An 18,825-nucleotide genomic window follows, 5' to 3' on the forward strand; every position below is an offset into this window, starting at 1 on the left:
GTTCTCAGTGTAAATATGTTAATGTCATTCATTATATTTTTTAAATGATCTATATCTATTCTGGGATCAATCAATGAAAGAGGTTTTATTGATATAATTTGAATATTTATTTTTTAATGTCACTTGAAACAACAAAAGAATCGGCGGCGAGATCGCTATGGACTCTAAAGCGACACCGTCGCCGCAATAAATAACTATGACGCGTAAAAAAACAATTGTCAACATTCTCTCTAATAATACTTTTAATATTATTTACAACACTAAATTTATATACACTACCAATATTAAGTATGTATAACATACAGAAAGCTTCAAATTATTTTACAAGGAAGTAAGTATTAATGTCCGATATACATAAGTTGTTTGCGTTAGAATTTTTTATTTCGGCCCCTTCTGTGAGTGCCGAATAATATTCGAGCAAACGCTTGCCGGAAATCGGGACTGAATATAGTGTAAATAACCGGATTGAGCGTCGAATTGAAATAGCCAAGCCATAGGAAGAAACTTGCTAGATAATCACTGATCACACACGTCTGGCAAATTGGCATCACCAGCGCCATTATGAAGAATGGCAGCCAGCAGAAAACGAAAGCTCCCGTTATGATTGCGAGAGTCTTTGCAGCTTTTCTTTCTCTTTTCGCTTCTAGAGACTCCTTCTTCTCCCTTTGCGATAGAACTGGAACTATTGTTCGTTCCTGTTTAGAACCATTGGTGACAGTTGAGGAAGACTTTTCTGGTGACACGGATGAAGGCACCTTCTCGTTGATGGTGAAAGCTGTTGTTCTTGGTTCTTCATCTAGAGTGTCTACCGTTGAAGTGCTTTGACCTTCGGTCAGTAATAGAGCTGCAGCAAGAGTCTCTGCGCGAGTGCGTTGATTGCATTTTTTCAAATTCAAAAATCTCTTCTTCACAAATCTCCTGTCTCTTGCCGATTGGACTGGGCGACCTGAAGGTGGGGCTCCATCAGCTGAAGTAGGTCTTGGTGGTGGCGGATCTCGTCTTCTGCGGATTCGTCTTCTCGCTGTTTGAAAGATCTTCCAGTAGAGGATGAGAATAACAGCTAAGGGCACGTAAAATGTGGAACAGGTTGCGAAGATCTGGTAAGCGAGATCTTGGCTGACGAGACATTTCTGCTGTTGGGTTATCCTGGCGAGATAGTCGGGGTCCTTCCAACCCAGCTGGGGTGCCAAGGATACTACGAGCGCAGCACCCCACACTAAGAAGATCATGGTGAAAATTCTTCTTTCATTTCGGATGTGAATATAGTCCACATCTGTTACAGCCCAGTACCTGCAAAAGTATTATAATATAGTTTTATACGTAGAAGTATAACAACTCTTTTTAAAGGTTTATTAAAAAAGTTTATTCATGAAGTTGAGAATAAAGAAGCAGTTTCAATTTGTGAGCAGAAAAATTTGTATTGTATTAGCTCTGCATGATTCTTATTATTGTAACACGTGTTCCACTCGAGTTAAGGAAGGCAGGACGAGACATCATACACACATTTCAATCAGTTCCTTTTTACTATTTGAGTAAGATCATTTATAATTCATATAACACCTACACCTTTGTAGTTCACATTGAATGTCTTCGAAATTTAAAAAAGTTAAGAACCAAAATATTTGAAATTAAAATAAAAATATTCTTTATTCGAAAAGGCTGTTACAACCACTTTCGAATCGTCAATCAACATTTATATTGGCATTGTTGTCACTACAGGAAGCTACCTGTTCGGATGGCAGTCCTGCTGAGAGCCGGCCAGAAACCCAACAGTTGCATTTTACAAATATAATATTATAAAGATTGCGCGACAATAATTACCTGCCTGAGCGAACAATGAACATTTAATTCCACGCATTAACATCAGTATAGTATTCTTAGATATAATAATATACTATTTTCAATAATAATTTTATGATATTGATTTTAAATCTCTTCAGTGGCAGATCTGAAATTTACTTAGAAATTTTGAAGAATGCAGATAAAACTAACTAAAAAATTTCAGTATAAAAAAATAAAATGAGTTAATAAAGCCTTGGAACTGCTATACTCGTACTACGTTATAAATGATGTTATGAAAAATAAAGAAAACCCATTTAAGAAAATGCTTCTATGATTATTATGGGCTATCTCAGATAGAAAAACTTCGTAGGTTTAAACTTAGTGACATCATTATATGAGAGGTCGCTCTGATTATGGATTATTTAAATTTGGCTCCTCAGTATTTTCATTTATGTATATATTTTTAACTCTCTCTCTCTCTCTCTCTCTATATATATATATATATATATATATATACATCAGAGAGAATAGCTTTTTGGCATTGCGTTTCATATTTAATCTGTGGACTTACCTATCGGTAGCAATGGCGACGAGGTGAAGAATCGACGCTGAACTGCAGAGCACATCGCTGGATGTCCACATGTCACATAGTTCTGGACCCAAAATCCAACCTTGGCTGACCTGGAGACAGAAACTCATTACGTATATAAGAAATTTACACCTATATACTGCCTCATTACAATATATCTAGAATAATAAAATTTAGAGACTTGAAGTTTTTTATAATTAGCTAAAGAACGTATTTAGATAATACAGGATGTTCAAAATTTAATATTTATATTTATATTGTTCGATACATAAAGCGTAAGTTTTTATTATTATGTAATTAACGTATTTCAGTACCATTTAATAATATCACATAAGACAGAATAAAGACAGAACCTACTAGACTATGAGGCTCTTTATTTAAGGCCTCCATAGTTGGGCATCTCTTGTTAACCCTTTCCAACCTTGGTAGAGACAGCGTCTTTTATATTTTGTTAAATAATTTTTTGACATAATTTATTTCATTGCTCTTTCTCTCCTCATATTCTTCACAGTTTTATTCATTCATCATCTATTTTTCGTCACAATGTCTAATATCTTCACGGGTTACCTGTCTTCTTATATACATCATCTATATTCCTTCTCTTCTTCTTCTAAAATATTACAGTAGGTTACTTCTTTATGTCACACTACAGTTTTTTGTTTTATCTTAGGCATTTTACCTCATATTTATCCTTCTAGTTTATCATATATACTTCTATCTTCTTTTATAATATTTTATTAATTATTTAATATATTATGAGTTATTCAATTTATAGAGCCTTCAACTTGAAATTATTTTTACCGACCCGCTAAATTACCTTCTGGATCACAATGGTTGAGAATCAGTCAGGGTGATAATTTATATATAAAAGCTTTAAATCAATAGGAAAAAGCATTTTCAAAGTTCACAATACTACGTATTATTTGTAATTATATTTATTTTTGTATTATATACACATATATATATATATATATATATATACATATATATTAGACTTTGTACTGGCCTGTGATACTCTAATAAATAAAAATAATGTAACTTATTTAAACATATAGTTTTTACACCGATAATCAATTACGTTTATAATAAATATTTGTAAAATGTATTACTCAATTGCCTTTTTTCAAGAGAGCTTTGAGTGCTTGATTAATAAAAGATATTATGGCGCTTCAGTCGACTATTTAATGCTAAAATTGTTTCTCTCGCGGGACTCTCATTGGTCGGTGGATCTCATATTTAACGAATAAGCATTTTAAAAATATATTTGTATAGCTATGAAGTTACTTAAGGCTTTATAACTCTACTCAATTATGCATCGGACGTGTCCCCATCTCTACTCAATTAGAATTATCGAACTTATCTTATATCTCAGTCTATATATAATAAAAAATAATAATAAAAATATATATATAGAACTTATAGTCTCAGTATTATATTATATCTCAGTCTTCAATTTAGAGCTTTTTTAACCTTTATAGTCGAAGCGTTTCACTTCTGTTCCGCCTTATGTTAAGCGATGACAAAGTCCACCATGCTACATGCTTGCCTACAATAAACCTATTCACTTTTGACTTGAAAAGTTCTAAGTTATAATTGTCCAGAAACAATGACGCCAGGTTGTTTCACTACTTAGCAGTTCGCACTATAAAAGTGTTAGCAAAACACTTGTGAGTACATACAAAAGATTGTCAGACGCATTATTACCTTAATAAAGTCATCACTCAAGTGCCTGACTCTGTGTTTGGCACTAATCGGTGTAACATAACTCCTGAAGATGCCCCGTGGAGGGGTGGAACACGTGTGGAGTGATTTAACGGTGGCGGTTGTTTGCCGCATACGCATTTATTAGCGGGCTGGCGGGCGGTGCACTTTATTGCACGACTACCACTTCATGTGCAGAAGTGGTTAAATATTGGTCCTTTTCTTACTTAGGATGGACGTTCGCAAGGTAACGCCTGATTCAATTAAATAAATGTTCTACTCTGTTCTGACTGTAGTCCCTACAGTGGGCATCAGTTCTGGGCGCCGTAGACTGTTCACTGTTATTTTAACGTGGCAATCCGTTGAGTTATGTTGAATTCCGTAGACTAGAAAATATCTACAGTCTACGGAATTCTTCATTCCAAATTGTTATAGAGAAATAGCGAGCATAACATTCTCCGTGTTTTGATAAGCTGTGTGCCAAATTACATGACGCCATTTAGTTATTTCTAGTATGTCATTGGTGTCTGTACGGGTTCAGCCGTCAGAACGTCAGCGTTCTTCCTCCTTAACAGTGAAATTAACGCTGAACGCTTAGTGTGGATGTAAGAAATTTCGTGTAAGGATGTCGTGAATCCGTACATCTTGTCCGATGAAAGAAAGATGGGGTAATTACTACATTCTACAGACTGCATTGCACACTGCAATGCAGTCTGTAGAATGCTGATAAACTGGTAATTTTACGCCGATGCTTCAAACTTTGAAGTTTAGTGCTCACAAAAGCATCTCTACCAATCAACCTTCACTCGTCTTTGTATTGGCTCGAATGTTTTGATCTGGTATTAGGTTTATACTTCTCACTGATGGCTACGGTATTCTAAACTAAGTAAACGATGGTTTTAACGGTTGACAAAGTTTAAGAATTTATAACTTCGAATTATTAATTTCAAAAAATTAAACACTAACAAAAAGAAATGCCATGTTATCGTGAATGTCTGGTGTGTTTAAATATCCCTAGTATTAAAAACAATGGTAGTAATTTTAACATATTATTTTAATTGTAAATAACAAAAATTAGGAAAAAAATGTATGCAGTAGACTCTGATTGCTATATATATACAGAACCAATTACGTCAAAATTAAAATGACACACACTGTCAATATAAAAAAGTACACGAACAAATAAAGATATAAAAAAAGTTTTTACTCTCCAGTAAGTCACCAGTGTTCTGCATCTAAGCTTATTGATGATAATTTAACATTAACTTATTGATGATTTAAGTTATGAATAGATTTTCTCATTATATTTGCATCTGTCGTATTGTCTTCTTTTAAAGATAATATGTAACCACGTTGTTTATGAATTTGAATTTCATGTTATATTAATAATAATGCTTATACAATATATGTATATAAAAATGATTCTGTATGTATTTAAGTCACGTCATATTATGTTAACGAATGTATTGATTTTTTATCTATCCTATTACTTTATGAGGTCCATATGTACACACACACACACTAGTACATATTAAAAATATTAAAACATATAAGTATATTAAAATCCATTATCATCATCATTATATCAACTTAAGAAGATATTAAGAAGTTCATAGTTGAACATGGGTTTCCTTCAAATTTTTTTACAATATCAAAGACTAACAAGATCATCTGTCTACTTTGTGGTCGCTCTAAGCTAAGTTTGTCGATTAGTATTATTTTTTTTTATTTTTAACTAATTTATTTTTACATATCGCCACTACAACCGAACAAAATAACAATTGCCAATATAATTTTTCTCAGGTTATATTATTTATTTTTTAGTTATATTTGCAATCTACGAATCCCAATACATCTTGTCAATTTTTTTCATAATATTCTGCCTTAAAATGGCGGAGATAGGCAAAGTTATCTTTTTCTCCCTAAATAAATAAGATATAGTACAAAAAAAGAATAAAAAGATTATACGATATATATAAAAACTATATTCTATATTCTTATAAATATTTTCACTGCTACATTAGCCAATTTTTTTTAGATATAACAAATATTTACTTTTTCGTCTTTTCTGTAAAGTTGTGTTGTGTTCCCGCATAGATCATTGTTTAAAAACAGGCTCCATCTGCTGCTGTTTGAACAAAAGCCTTATAAAAGAATTAATATGTGTTATTTTTTTTTAATGGTCCCCGCTGTTGGTGACCTCTTGTTCCCCTATCTCGTGTGGGACAGGGACTTTTTAATTCTAGTAATTTGTTCTTTTTTTTATTATTATCATTCTTCTCTTTCATATCATCTTATCTGTCGTACTATTTCTTTCATTCTACAATTTTCCCATTTCATTTCATTCCATTAGCCATACATTCATCCTCAACCACTTATAATATGTGTTATTAAACTATTATATAAAACCAGACCTCATAAACTGCTCCAAGTGGCATTACAAGGCAAGCCACCATTAAGTCGGCGACTGCCAGAGAAGCAACGAGGTAGTTGGCCACGTTCTGAAGATTCCTCTCGATTATAATGGCTGCGATCACGAACACATTACCTGTAACAAGCGCTTTCATTATGTTATTATTGACAATACTAGTTTTTTTTTTTTTAAATAAGCATTTGCTGTATCAGTCTGAGTTTTGTAATGCTGATACGGTATATAAAAACCGGAAAATATTAACGGATAAAACTAAAATTTGCTGACCGTATACCGAATGAAATAGAATAAATCTTATTTTAAATATAAAAAATCGTTGTCATTTCAGCCCAAAATAAAAGCCTAAACTAACCGAAGTATAGCCTTATATAGCCTTACTCAAAAATATCTGTTGTGATATACCATAATCGCTACGTGTGGCCGGAGGATTAAGAGTAAGAAAAGGACCAATATTTAGCCACTTCCGCACATGCAGTGGTAGTCGTGCAACAAAGTGCACCGCCCGCCAGAACGCTCATAAATGCGTATGCGGCAAACAATGCGAATTACACAACCGCCACCGTTAATTCACTCAACACGTGTTTCACACCTCCACGGGGCATCTTCAGGAGTTATGTTACAATTAGTGCCAAACACTGAGTACCACTGCATGCGGAAGTGGCTAAATATTGGTCCTTTTCTTTTATAGGATGGACTTCCGCGAGGTAACGCCTGATTCCATTAAATATGGAGGACTGGAAACCGCAGTAAGGTGTTATGGTACGCAGAGGATACTGCAGTAAGCATTAGTAATCCTACATAATTAATGCACATAAGTGTGAAATATATGAATTGTATTATGGAAATAAAACCCACGACCTACGACCTCAGTCCCAGTTCTCTACCACTAAGCTAGCACACAATTGCACTTTGTTACCGAGGAAAAATAAAAGAGACAGGAGGAAAAAGAAAAATAAGGTCTTGTAAACAAGGTAAATGTTAAATATTTAATGACTAAAATATTTAAGACTGTGTTTGGCACTAATCGGTGTAACATAACTCCTGAAGATGCCCTGTGGATGGGTGAAACACGTGTTTAGTGATTTAACGGTGGCAATTGTGTAATTCGCATTGTTTGCCGCATGCGCATTTATCATCGGGCTGGCGAGCGGTGCACTTTGTTGCACGACTACCACTGCATGTGCGGAAGTGGCCAAATGGTCCTTTTCTTACTAAGGTTAATATTAATACAGAGCACTAGTAGTGTACATATAATAAAAATAGCTTTACATTGAAATACATAAACCAGATAATTAAAATACGTATGTATATATTCAGTGATAAGCGCTAGTGTATTTAAATAAATATATTTCGTTCATCGTTCTGTTATTAATACAATAGTGTTTTTAGCTTTAAAATCCCATGATGATACTTTTTTTTTGAATTAACGTAATTTAATAAACAGTCATCCGTTTTGGTTTTGTTCCGTTTTATTGAAATTGTTAGCTAAAAAATTTACTCAGACAGTTCGTATTTCAGTTGTAACTAAAACTTTTGCATGTAAAGGGACTTTACCCGTGTAGGAGTATAGTGTACACTACACTACATAAATAATAATAGAGTATTAACTTTATGTAATTTTAAACTTAAAACCAGACAGTCTCTTACTGAAACGATTTGCAAAACCTACTTACATGTTTATTTTGTATCTTCAATTCTTTTAACACTATAAGTGGTAAGCAATTACCACCTCAGAACTCAAAATTAGATCTTTTAAATGAAACTAAACATTCGAACGAACAACTTAACATTATTTCAAGAATATAAATGAACAAATCTATTTCCACATATTTCGATCAAATCAAAAAAAAAAAACTATAATGAATGCTTTAAAAATATTAAATAGTATATATTTTATTTTAATTTATTTATTTACACTTTTTTGTACACCACAGATAATAAATAGAGAAAAAAATAAGAAACAGTTTATATAATACAAGAGGCGGTCTTGTCGCTCGAGGCGATCTCTACCAGACAACCTTTGGAGATGTGAAACACAAAGGAGAAGGTATTTAGGGTGTACGTACATACAAATACATACATTACTATATATATATTTATATGTATGTGTGTATATATATATGTATATAAAGATACTTATACAAATATACATATACACATATTATAGTTAGTAGCTAGTTTCTATATATATATATATATATATGTATATGAGAGTACTAGTTTCTATATATATATATATATATATATGTATATATATATATATGTATATATGTATATGAGATATGATGACTTGAAGTTAGTTTAAAATAGTTTACGAATTAATTGAATAGTTTAAAAGACTTAAACACTGTCGCATGGAAATACGTGAGTATATATATATATATATATATATATATATATATATATATATATATAAACACATGCATACAAATAAGATTTTGAATTTAGATATAAAAGTATATATCTTTATAAAGAGCTTTATAAATGCTTACACTCAGTTTACAGTTTAAAAATAGAATCCAGTGATCAATTATCAAATAAACTATATTATCATAATTATTTACTTTTCATTAACGAGGTATTAAAAGGTATTAATGTCATTATTAATGATGCTATATAAATTGAAAACTGAAGTCAAAGTTTCCCTCATCGAACCATTATATATATTAGCCTATTGCCGTCGATAACGAGATGCCTTTATTGACACATAAATAAAGAAAGATACTTTCGTTTCGACTAATAATAATCATAATAAAGGCGAAAGAAGTTTCGTCACGCGATAACACGATTTAGTGTAGTGTAATATATACAAAAGAACATAAACGAACTTGTTCTGCCTAACTTTTAATAATGGACTGGAATGAACAAACATAACGTTGTACGCGAAATTATGTTAAATTTTATTTATATTTATATTTACGTATACAACGTGATTTAATATATGAAGGATGTTATTTAAAATCACCAAAGAAAAATTAAATATATTTCTGTTACATAAAATATTTATTACTATAATTTATATTGCTGAGCGTTAGACTGTTCAATGGCTTTATTGACACGGCTATTTTCTTTTCAATTTCAAAGATTTATAGATAAAAAATAAAGTGTATTTATTTAATATTGAAACTTTAAATAACACTCTTATTGATCGTCAACTTTTTTTTATCTATTTTATTTTTGACTCTACTCTGCTTCGCAAGGTGTTAAAGTTGTGCAGAAGAAGCAGGAAGAAACTCCACAACAACGCAAATTTTGATAAGTTTCAAATTCAACTTGGTTCTCGTAAATATAACTAACGCAAATAAAAATAATAAAAATTACAATTTTCTATTCGCTTTAATGACACGGGTAAAGATATTTGACGTTTATCCATACTAAAAAAAGATTGTAGAGATGTAAGAAAAATGTCGTGTACTATAAACCATCACGATGAAAATATAACCTTAGTACTAAAGTCACGCTGTGTAGAAAAAGAAAACTTTAATTAGTTATCATAAAAAGGAAGTTTTTAAATAAATATAGTGATTGAGCAGGGGTAGCTTAGCGGTAGAGGAATGAGACTTGCGATTGTAGGTCGTGAGTTCGATCCTTGGGATGCAATAACTTCCTTCCTTGCCATACATTGGCTTACATTCTTCACCTTCCTTCCAGTTCTATAAAAGGGGGGAGGGGGAGAATACGATCTTAAATAATTCACATTATATGCATTAATTATATAGGATTGCCACTGCCCACAAACAAGTTTTCAGACGATGAACAGCAGCGCCCTCTATGTAATAAAATACCACACTGCGACCACCAACTCGACTCCCAAGCGTGGCGATTAAGATATATCCCCAATACACATCTTTTGGGGTGGCTTATGCCTTGCAGTAGACGTATATGAGCTAAAACGACGAAGAAGTACAGTCATCATCCTTAAGTACATTTTTTAAAAGAACGTGTCAAGACGGTTCAAAAGCTATTCCTTTGATAGAACCAAATTTGTCTGATGGTTTTTTATATTATTTTATAAAGATTAATAAACTGTTTTTAATAATTAATTTGTTTTTTAATACCATAAAGTTTTTGGAGAGCAGTAAAAGCTTTACCAGGTAAGTTCAATTTCATAGAATATTTTAACCCTATTCTTACTCAAATAAAGACGGGGAACCCCCTCAACAAACAATAAAGACTTGACCTATAGCTACCAGATTTCTCACTTAGCCTCGTCGAGTATTCACTTAACTAAGCCACTCGTGTTTCGCTTCGGTTACTGTTGTCTATCGATTTGTCGGTCTGACTGTACTTACATTTGATATCGCTACTGCAAATGTTAGATACGTTGGAGATTCAATCTCAACGCTTGTAATAGTGTTTCCTTTTAATACTGTAGACTGCTTATATAGAAATATTCTCAATTTTGGCTTATTTAGTAGTATTTATTACTTATATATTTAAACACTTCTTATACAATAAATGTATAAGGGCGAATTTAGTGCCGAAGACATTTTTTTCTATTTAATAGTTCGAGCGGTGCAGAGATAATTTAATGGAAGTACGTAAAACAGGCAAATATCATTAAAAATGAAGAAAAGAAAAGTGAAAATGTGAAGGAAAATGAAGGATATGAAAAACACCTCATATAAAAATACGTGCATATGCGAGCAAGTTTATTGCTGCTTGTGCCGTTAGGAAGATAAAACCCTACTCTGATATTGATGCAGTTAGGATAATGTTAATTCAGTTATTTCCACGGCATCATGTTCTATGGGTTTAAGCTTCGGGGTAGAGGAGATATTTGTTTTGCAAAAGAGAGCCAACCTAGCTATTCACGGCTTAGTACAGCGCACTTTCACACAATCTGTGAGTACAAAACAGTATAAACAATCAATCTTCTTACAGAGGCCTCAAAATATATTTATGATAATATTTTTAATGTTTAAAATAATTATAATAAATTTAAATAAATCGGGGAAGTCCATAGCGTATTTACAAACACCGTGAAAAACTGACTGTACCAAAATTTCGGCTGTCAAAAATCTCTATTTCATTTGTAGTAAATGTAGTTAGATTTTTAAAAGAATTTCACCAACCATCATTGTAGCATTTATAGAATATAAAACTCATATTAAAAGTAACTTTAAGGAAAATCCATATTATTCAGTAAATGAATATCTAAATGATAAGAATCCTAGGCAATAATGTCGCTTGATTATTTTCTTTTCCACCAGGCTATATCTGATAACGTGTATATTTATAAATCTGTATTGTTAAATATTATTTAACACGTTCGCGCGCTGTAATGCATGACAAAATTTGGCATTTTGACACACGTTTTTTCCATACTAAGTCCATAGGCGTACTTGCGTAGGTCCGCTTACCAATACCATACCAAATGACAGAACGTCTTCAGGCGTCGCACGTCCTAGGGCGTTCTGGCAGATTTCTTTCTATCATAATAGGAAACAATACCGCCCGTCGACGTACGGTGGATTACTAGATTTCAAACTTGAACGACTGTCGACGTAGTGTCGCGTTAGTTTTTTTATCTTCTATCGCCCACCGACGTACCGCGCGCGAACGTGTTAAAAGATGTATTGTTATAGAGTTTCTTCTCTCTGCTAAGCAAAGTAGAATCAAAAATAAAATGAATTTAGAAAAAAGTTGTCGATCAATAAGAGTTCTGTTAAATGTTCCAAAGTTGAATAAATAAATTTTACTTTTATCTTTATGTTCTTCTACAATCCACTTTATATATTCACTTCCACTAATAATACAATAAAAGCTATAGCTTGGAAAAACAAAAATAGTAAAATGTATCATCTGTTTATTTACATGTGTGTGTATTTATTCTATGAATGCCTTGTAGTGGTAGGTGGTTCTAAACATCCACCATAGGTAGAAGTTTTGTTTTTTATTTATTGTTTTAATGAATGCACTTTATTTTACATTTAAATCAGATAAACAACATAGTATCTTATTTAATTGGTTTTATAGTTTGAGGCACATGATTCAGCAGGACAAATGATCTAGAAATGAATAAACAAGACTGGCTTACACTGTTGTTAACCTTTAGTCTATAACCTCTTTTCAGGTAGCATACCTCAGGTAGCTCCCTTGGAAGCCTCGGCACAAATAGTGACATGCTACAATTTCACTGGATTGAAGGTAGATAAAACAAGATATGTACATTGAAAGAAATAACCCACCGGGTCTCTATATATGATATCTACAGGATGTTATATAATGTCAGATATCTTACCGACGATGGTAGCCAAGATGATGAGAGCAAGCACCACAGACGTAACCGCCATGAGGACGAACGACGTGACGTCAGAGCTGGTGGCGTTGGCACCGGTGACGTTGATGCTGGTGTTGCAGCCCCACGAGACCGTGTCCACCCACGAGCAGTTATTGTTGTCGTACCAATCCGACGTCGGCGTGTAAGGGACGTCATCTGTAGGAATACATGCATTAAATAATAAATAGATGACACTAAAAGCTTCACAAGTAAATATGTTACAAAATATTTAAAAATAGAACTCTTTATTAATCTTTACAATTACATATATTACCATAGACGTATACTGTTGTAAATAGACCTCCCACAATTAGAATTAGCAAGCATCAAGTGTCTTTCAATGATCTTACATAGGTTATATGTTCACCATGGTATTCTCTCTAGAATTTTAATGTATAAGTGGGCCTTCTGTTCTGCCTACTATGTAGTGTACAATTCTCTGTTTTTTTTTAATATCTTTGGAGACCTCGCCTTTACTAGTACACGTGGGATAGGGACTTGTTTACGGAGGTAAATGATTTTTTCAGTTTTCATATTTATTTAATTTCCATTTTTCCTGCTTCATATTTGCTTTTGTTCATCATCTTTCGTTCTTCGAAATATCTGTCGCTCTTCACAATCTTTGCATTACATTCAGACTTCCTTTGTTACATTCCCTTTCCTGCATTCCCAAGATATCGTAGATTTGTTTTAACAATCACATTACTTTGCTTCCTAAATAGATTCACCAACATTTGAAAACATTGAATTTTCTACGTAAGATATTAAAGTTTTTTACTATGTAATATTTTACTATACCTTCTCATTCTAACAAGTAACAATAGATGTAATAAATAATAAAAAAATACTTTAAATTGTTAAAGGAATATTCAAGAGCATCAATTTTCTTTACTCTTTCAAAGAACAGTTACGAAGCTGTTTTTATGGGACATAGCGGCGATTTTACGATCAATTTAAATAATAACAAAGATAAGTGTTCTGGTAATAAACGATCTAGAGCCAACTCCAATAACGGAGGGGGTTTTGTAGCTACGTAAATTGTTGCTATTTCTAAATTATTTAAATTTAAAATTCGAATCTAGGTTTTTTCTAATTTTAAAGTCACTTCAATTTTTATAATTTTTTTTAATTGTTAAAATAAATTTCAATTAGAAAGTGGGGTATATTTGGCTATAAAATGTAAATTCTTTATCTATTCTTCCAAATCAACTTCATCCCCTTCAATGTGATCTACGTTCGATAAAAAGGACTTTTGTGTTTATCAGTCCTTTGAGGACTCCGTCTTTGAGGATCCGTATGTCATCACCCGCAACACATATTGGTCAAAGACCTTCGTATTCGTCTGAAGTTGGATTCGAAGAGTGAATTCTTTTTTGAAGTTGAAAGTAAGCTACTGAAGAGTAATAAACTATACTACTACTACTCCGCTAGCTCAGTGGCCCAAAGTGGGTCTTAGCCTCCGAAGCGAGAGACTTCCACTTTCCTCTATCTTGCGCCATCGTCTGCCATTGGTTGACAAACTATAATGTGATATAATTACAGTCAATTGTGAGGTCGCGAGAATGGAAGTAAGTGATGAATGGAGTTAAGTATAAGAGTTTAAGAATGTAATAAATTATGAAGTGAGATAGATGAACGTATGAAATAAATTGGTTTTCAAGTTTTAAGAACTTGTAAAAAAATATTTAACGGAATCAGGCGTTACCTTGCGGAAGTCCATTCTAAGTAAGAAAAGGACCAATATTTAGCCACTTCCGCACATGCAGTGGTAGTCGTGCAACAAACACATTAGTGGAACACATTAGTGGACTCTGTTTTTAGCACTTATCTGTGTAACATAACTTCTGAAGATGCCTCGTGGAGGGGTGAAACACGTGTTGAGTTATTTGGCGGTGGCAGTTGTGTAATTTGCATTGTTTGCCGCATACGCACTTATCAGCGGGCTGGCGGGCGGTGCATTTTGTTGCACGACTACCACTGCATGTGCGGAAGTGGCTAAATATTGGTCCTTTTCTTACTTGTAAAAAAATATATTAAAACTTGGAAAGTTCTTTTAGCGATAGTGGTGAACAAAGAATTTTAAATACGCGGTCAAAAATGTATCATATAAAGTATTGTTTATTTTTATATAAAAATAATTACAAATAACGTGTGTAATATAAAAGATTAAAGAAATTTATGTTATACTAAAGAATATTTTGAGCAATTGTTTAACCAAACGATTGAACACACTTTAAATTATGCAAGCACTATTCGAATATCCCGTTGCCATCGTCGAGATTACAGGGAACTCTAAGCGAGGGGTAACGAGAGAATTTACCTTCACATTTTTTGATATCATCCAGATTTGTTGACTTTTCGTGCAAAAGGTAAGATCGATCATTCCAGAAGCTGAGAGTATCTCGATAAATTCAATTTATGAACTGTGATAGACGTGTATACAATCATTTGAGGAATGACTACGTTCAATCTTACTTTAGGTTAAAATATAAAAACCAATGAGGTGTTAATTTTTTAATTTACATTCGTTTATTTATTAAACTTCGTCATTAACTATCTTGATGAAATAGTATATGTAATTATATCAAAATAACCACTAGTATAAAAAAGATAAATTATTTACACTATAAATAAATATTTAATGGAATCAGGCGTTACCTCGCGGAAGTCTATCCTAAGTAAGAAAAGGAGCAATATTTAGACACTTCCGCACATGCAGTGGTAGTCGTGCAACAAAGTGCACCGACCGGCAGCCCGCTGATAAATGCGTATGCGGCAAACAATGCGAATCACACAACCGCCACCGCCAAATTACTCAACACGCGTTTCACCCCTCCACGGGGCATCTTCAGGAGTTACGTCACACCGACTAGTGCCAAGTGACTCTGTGTCTGTGTTTTTCTTACCATAAACAAATGTTACACACATTACACATATAGATAAAATATAATTTTTTTGGTTTTAAAATACTCATTTCCCCATCTAGGACAGGGATATATACCCTCCTACTTTCACCTTCCCTCTCTTATTCTTTAAAATTTCTCTCTTTATTCCCTCTTTTATCATGTTTTCTATCATTCAGAATACATTCAACATACAGCATTCAACGACATTACATTTACGCATCGCCTACATTTCCTGTTCCTACCCAATTCCATTTCGCAATCCACTCTAAGCCTTCCATATACGGGACAGCAAGTGTTGCATCACGGCCTGTTCCGCCGCAGAGTCACAGATGCAGATAGCATATTATTATAATGATCTTCATCAGGACCTGATGAAAGGTATCGCACGTAGCTTCTTCCGGCCATAATAAGAATTATATAAATCTTCAAAAATGCCAGCTATAAAAAGCATAAATATATATCTTACGGTACAAATAAAAATCTGAAATGTGTAGTCAAATTTTAATATATTTTTATATATACACCCAATTCACTGTATCCATAACAGATTTTTAATTTCAATTGAGTATTTTCAAGGATAAAAAGCCTTGAAGATTGCACGCTGGAGGAAAAAAATCAAATTATGAGCTCTTTCGGTGTCTAAAGTGGTAAGCCAGATGTTTCCTTTTACTTTCGATAACTTTTCTCTTCAATCTTTTTATTTTGATTTAATACAGTCTAATGTTTTTAAAATTTTACTTAAAGTAATTTTTTAATTTTGTCTCACCTATAAAGAAACGGACACAATGTAATATAAATATATATTTACTACTGGTGTACCTAAATAAATAAAGTGCCCTTTCCATAATATCTCTCATCTCCATTCAAAGAATGTCTAGACACCGTCTCAAGCGATAAGACCGCCTTTTGTATCTCTTTGTAAATTATTTAATTTTTAGTTATTATCCATTTGTTACATCTCCTTTTAGTTATATACTTCTTATATTTTTTGTTTGTTCAATAAAATGTAAATAAATGGATAAACAATAATTAACAATAGATCTTACTATCCTCTATATATATAGCTATATCTCACCAGACTTCTTTTCATTTGAAACTCCTATTCTATAAAAGAGAAATGGAACAGTTATTCGTTCATAAGATTGTAAGTCATCTTGCATGAAAAAAGGTACGTAAATACTTGATAATGTTATGAACTGTGCCAAATACCCAACATAATGTTAGCTAGCTTGTTTACCACTAACATCTTAGCCGATATACGCCCACTACAATTCACATGCCTTTCCCAAATATCGTGACAATGACCGATCTCGCGCTTTTTACATTCAACTAATTAATGAGGATAGATGAGTGGTAAAGGTGGTAAAAAGATAGATCATTTGATGAATGAAAGAAGAGAATGATAAAATAGAGTGTGAAAAAAAATCAATAAAGAAATAGAACGATCTTGTCCCACTAAAAGATAGATGTACGTGAAGGACCCTATATCGCGAGCATTTAAAATTTTGAAGGAGTTAATAAAAACGTTTTTTTACAATTTATAATATTTGTTTCTGGATATAATATACATACAGTTGGAGTCGTTGAAACCTCGTGGGAGTGGAGTGTCGTTCATGATAAACCCCTGTCGCTCGCCCCCTGGAAGCAAACAAAAGAACATTGTTTAGAGGCCATCAACGGAAGATGTCCATTGTTACTTATGATGATATAGTAAAACATATTGATCACATCACGGACGATGACAAAAGTCGCCCTATGTTTATAAAATCTCCAACATATGAGTATAATATACATTATAAAAGAATAAGACTCAGAAGTAAGTCATATAAGGGGATAGGGACAAGCTGACGGAATCATTACGATATATATATATATATATAAGTATATATTATGTAGTAACCATTAGCATAATTATAGATTAGGTTTTTAATGTGATAGTCTTTCTTCTCAATTTAATTTTACTTTTTTAATGTTTTTTTTTCGTTTTTTATGATATTAATTAGTTTCACCTACCTTTTCGATTTATCTTTGCACCGTCCAAACGGTTAACTGGCAGAGAATACCTTAATTTCGCCGTTATACGAAAATGTATAAAAGGTTTTTAAATTAAGAATTTAGAAAAGATAATAAGTTAGCTATGATTGTAGAAAAAAAGTAGAAATAATTGAGTCGAAACTGTGATAATGTGGCAAACTGTGGTGTTTAAATTGCAGGCAAGGAAGGTATTGTACGGAAGACGATTTGAATGTGAAGAAAGATACAGGTTGTGAAGGACAGAAACAAATTGCAATATATATGTTATTCACGATTAATGCCCACTGTAAGCAACAACAACAATTGTAACAACAACAACAACAACTGTAACAACTTCCCGAGATCTTGATTATAGTGATATTTATTTGAATTTTACGGAACTGAGACTCGGTCGCTTAAGATAGGCCAGGTAAATAAGAAGACGCAATGTCACTTGGATCGAGATCGAATAAGAAATGAGCAGATCTAGAAAAGGTTACTAATGTAGCTTGAAGAATTGCTCTTCTGTAGTAGCCCTGCTCGGGGCACATATGCATAAATCAATACCGTACCGTACATAATACAGTTTTTTTCTTAATTAACGTAATTCAACGAACATTCACATAATTAACTAAAACGTATTAAAAACAATAAATTATTCTAGACAAGAAGGAAATTTAAATAAAACAATAAAACAATTTACTTTAAATTGTTTTTCAAAACGGAAAACATTGTGCAATGAAGGAGAAATTTTATATTTAATGGAGTAAGTTGAGAGAAAAGAAAACTAAACAGCGAACTCCATGGGCATTTCACAACTCGATACAACTTCATTTAAATTTCATTATTATTTTTAGAGCGTTTCTCTTTGTGAAACTTCCATCGTCTACACCCGTATTCGAGTAATATAGGATACGCGAATTAATTTATTTGTTTATTTCAAACTACAGTTTATTACACAGTATTCTTTTACATTTATATTCAAACACGTTATTTTATGTAACATGAATATTTATACAGGATGTAACTTCTTCTTTTCAGTTGATGGATGCCCTCTGCAAGGATTTTTCAAAGACCTTAACTATGTCGCCGGCCCACCTAGTGGGGTACCTGCCCACGC

At 32.7% G+C, this 18,825-nt stretch overlaps 1 protein-coding gene across 1 annotated transcript; it reads right to left on the reverse strand.

Annotated features, from left to right (window-relative positions):
- Positions 1-368: 368 nt before the first annotated feature.
- On the reverse strand, positions 369-17,307 carry LOC137933326 (5-hydroxytryptamine receptor). Its single transcript, XM_068777243.1, has 5 exons — positions 17,265-17,307; positions 12,748-12,942; positions 6,487-6,620; positions 2,354-2,463; positions 369-1,290 (listed from the first exon to the last, which is right to left on the reverse strand). The coding sequence occupies exons 1-5, from the start codon at positions 17,305-17,307 to the stop codon at positions 369-371; spliced, it is 1,404 nt and encodes a 467-aa protein (XP_068633344.1).
- Positions 17,308-18,825: the final 1,518 nt, after the last annotated feature.

The sequence above is a fragment of the Battus philenor genome, unplaced genomic scaffold, assembly GCF_028537555.1.
Source record: "Battus philenor isolate CCGP_79_NKW_IND1 unplaced genomic scaffold, ilBatPhil1.0.hap1 SCAF_13, whole genome shotgun sequence".
In the NCBI taxonomy this organism is placed as follows: Eukaryota; Metazoa; Arthropoda; class Insecta; order Lepidoptera; family Papilionidae; genus Battus; species Battus philenor.

Coding starts and splice junctions, on each gene's coding strand:
- LOC137933326 (XM_068777243.1), bottom strand. CDS start 17,307: ATGAACGACACTCCACTCCCACGAGGTTTCAACGACTCCAACT. Junction 12,943..17,264: donor AGGTTTCAACGACTCCAACT/GTATGTATATTA, acceptor GTATTCCTACAG/ATGACGTCCCTTACACGCCG. Junction 2,464..6,486: donor CACTTGGAGCAGTTTATGAG/GTCTGGTTTTAT, acceptor TTCTGTCTCCAG/GTCAGCCAAGGTTGGATTTT.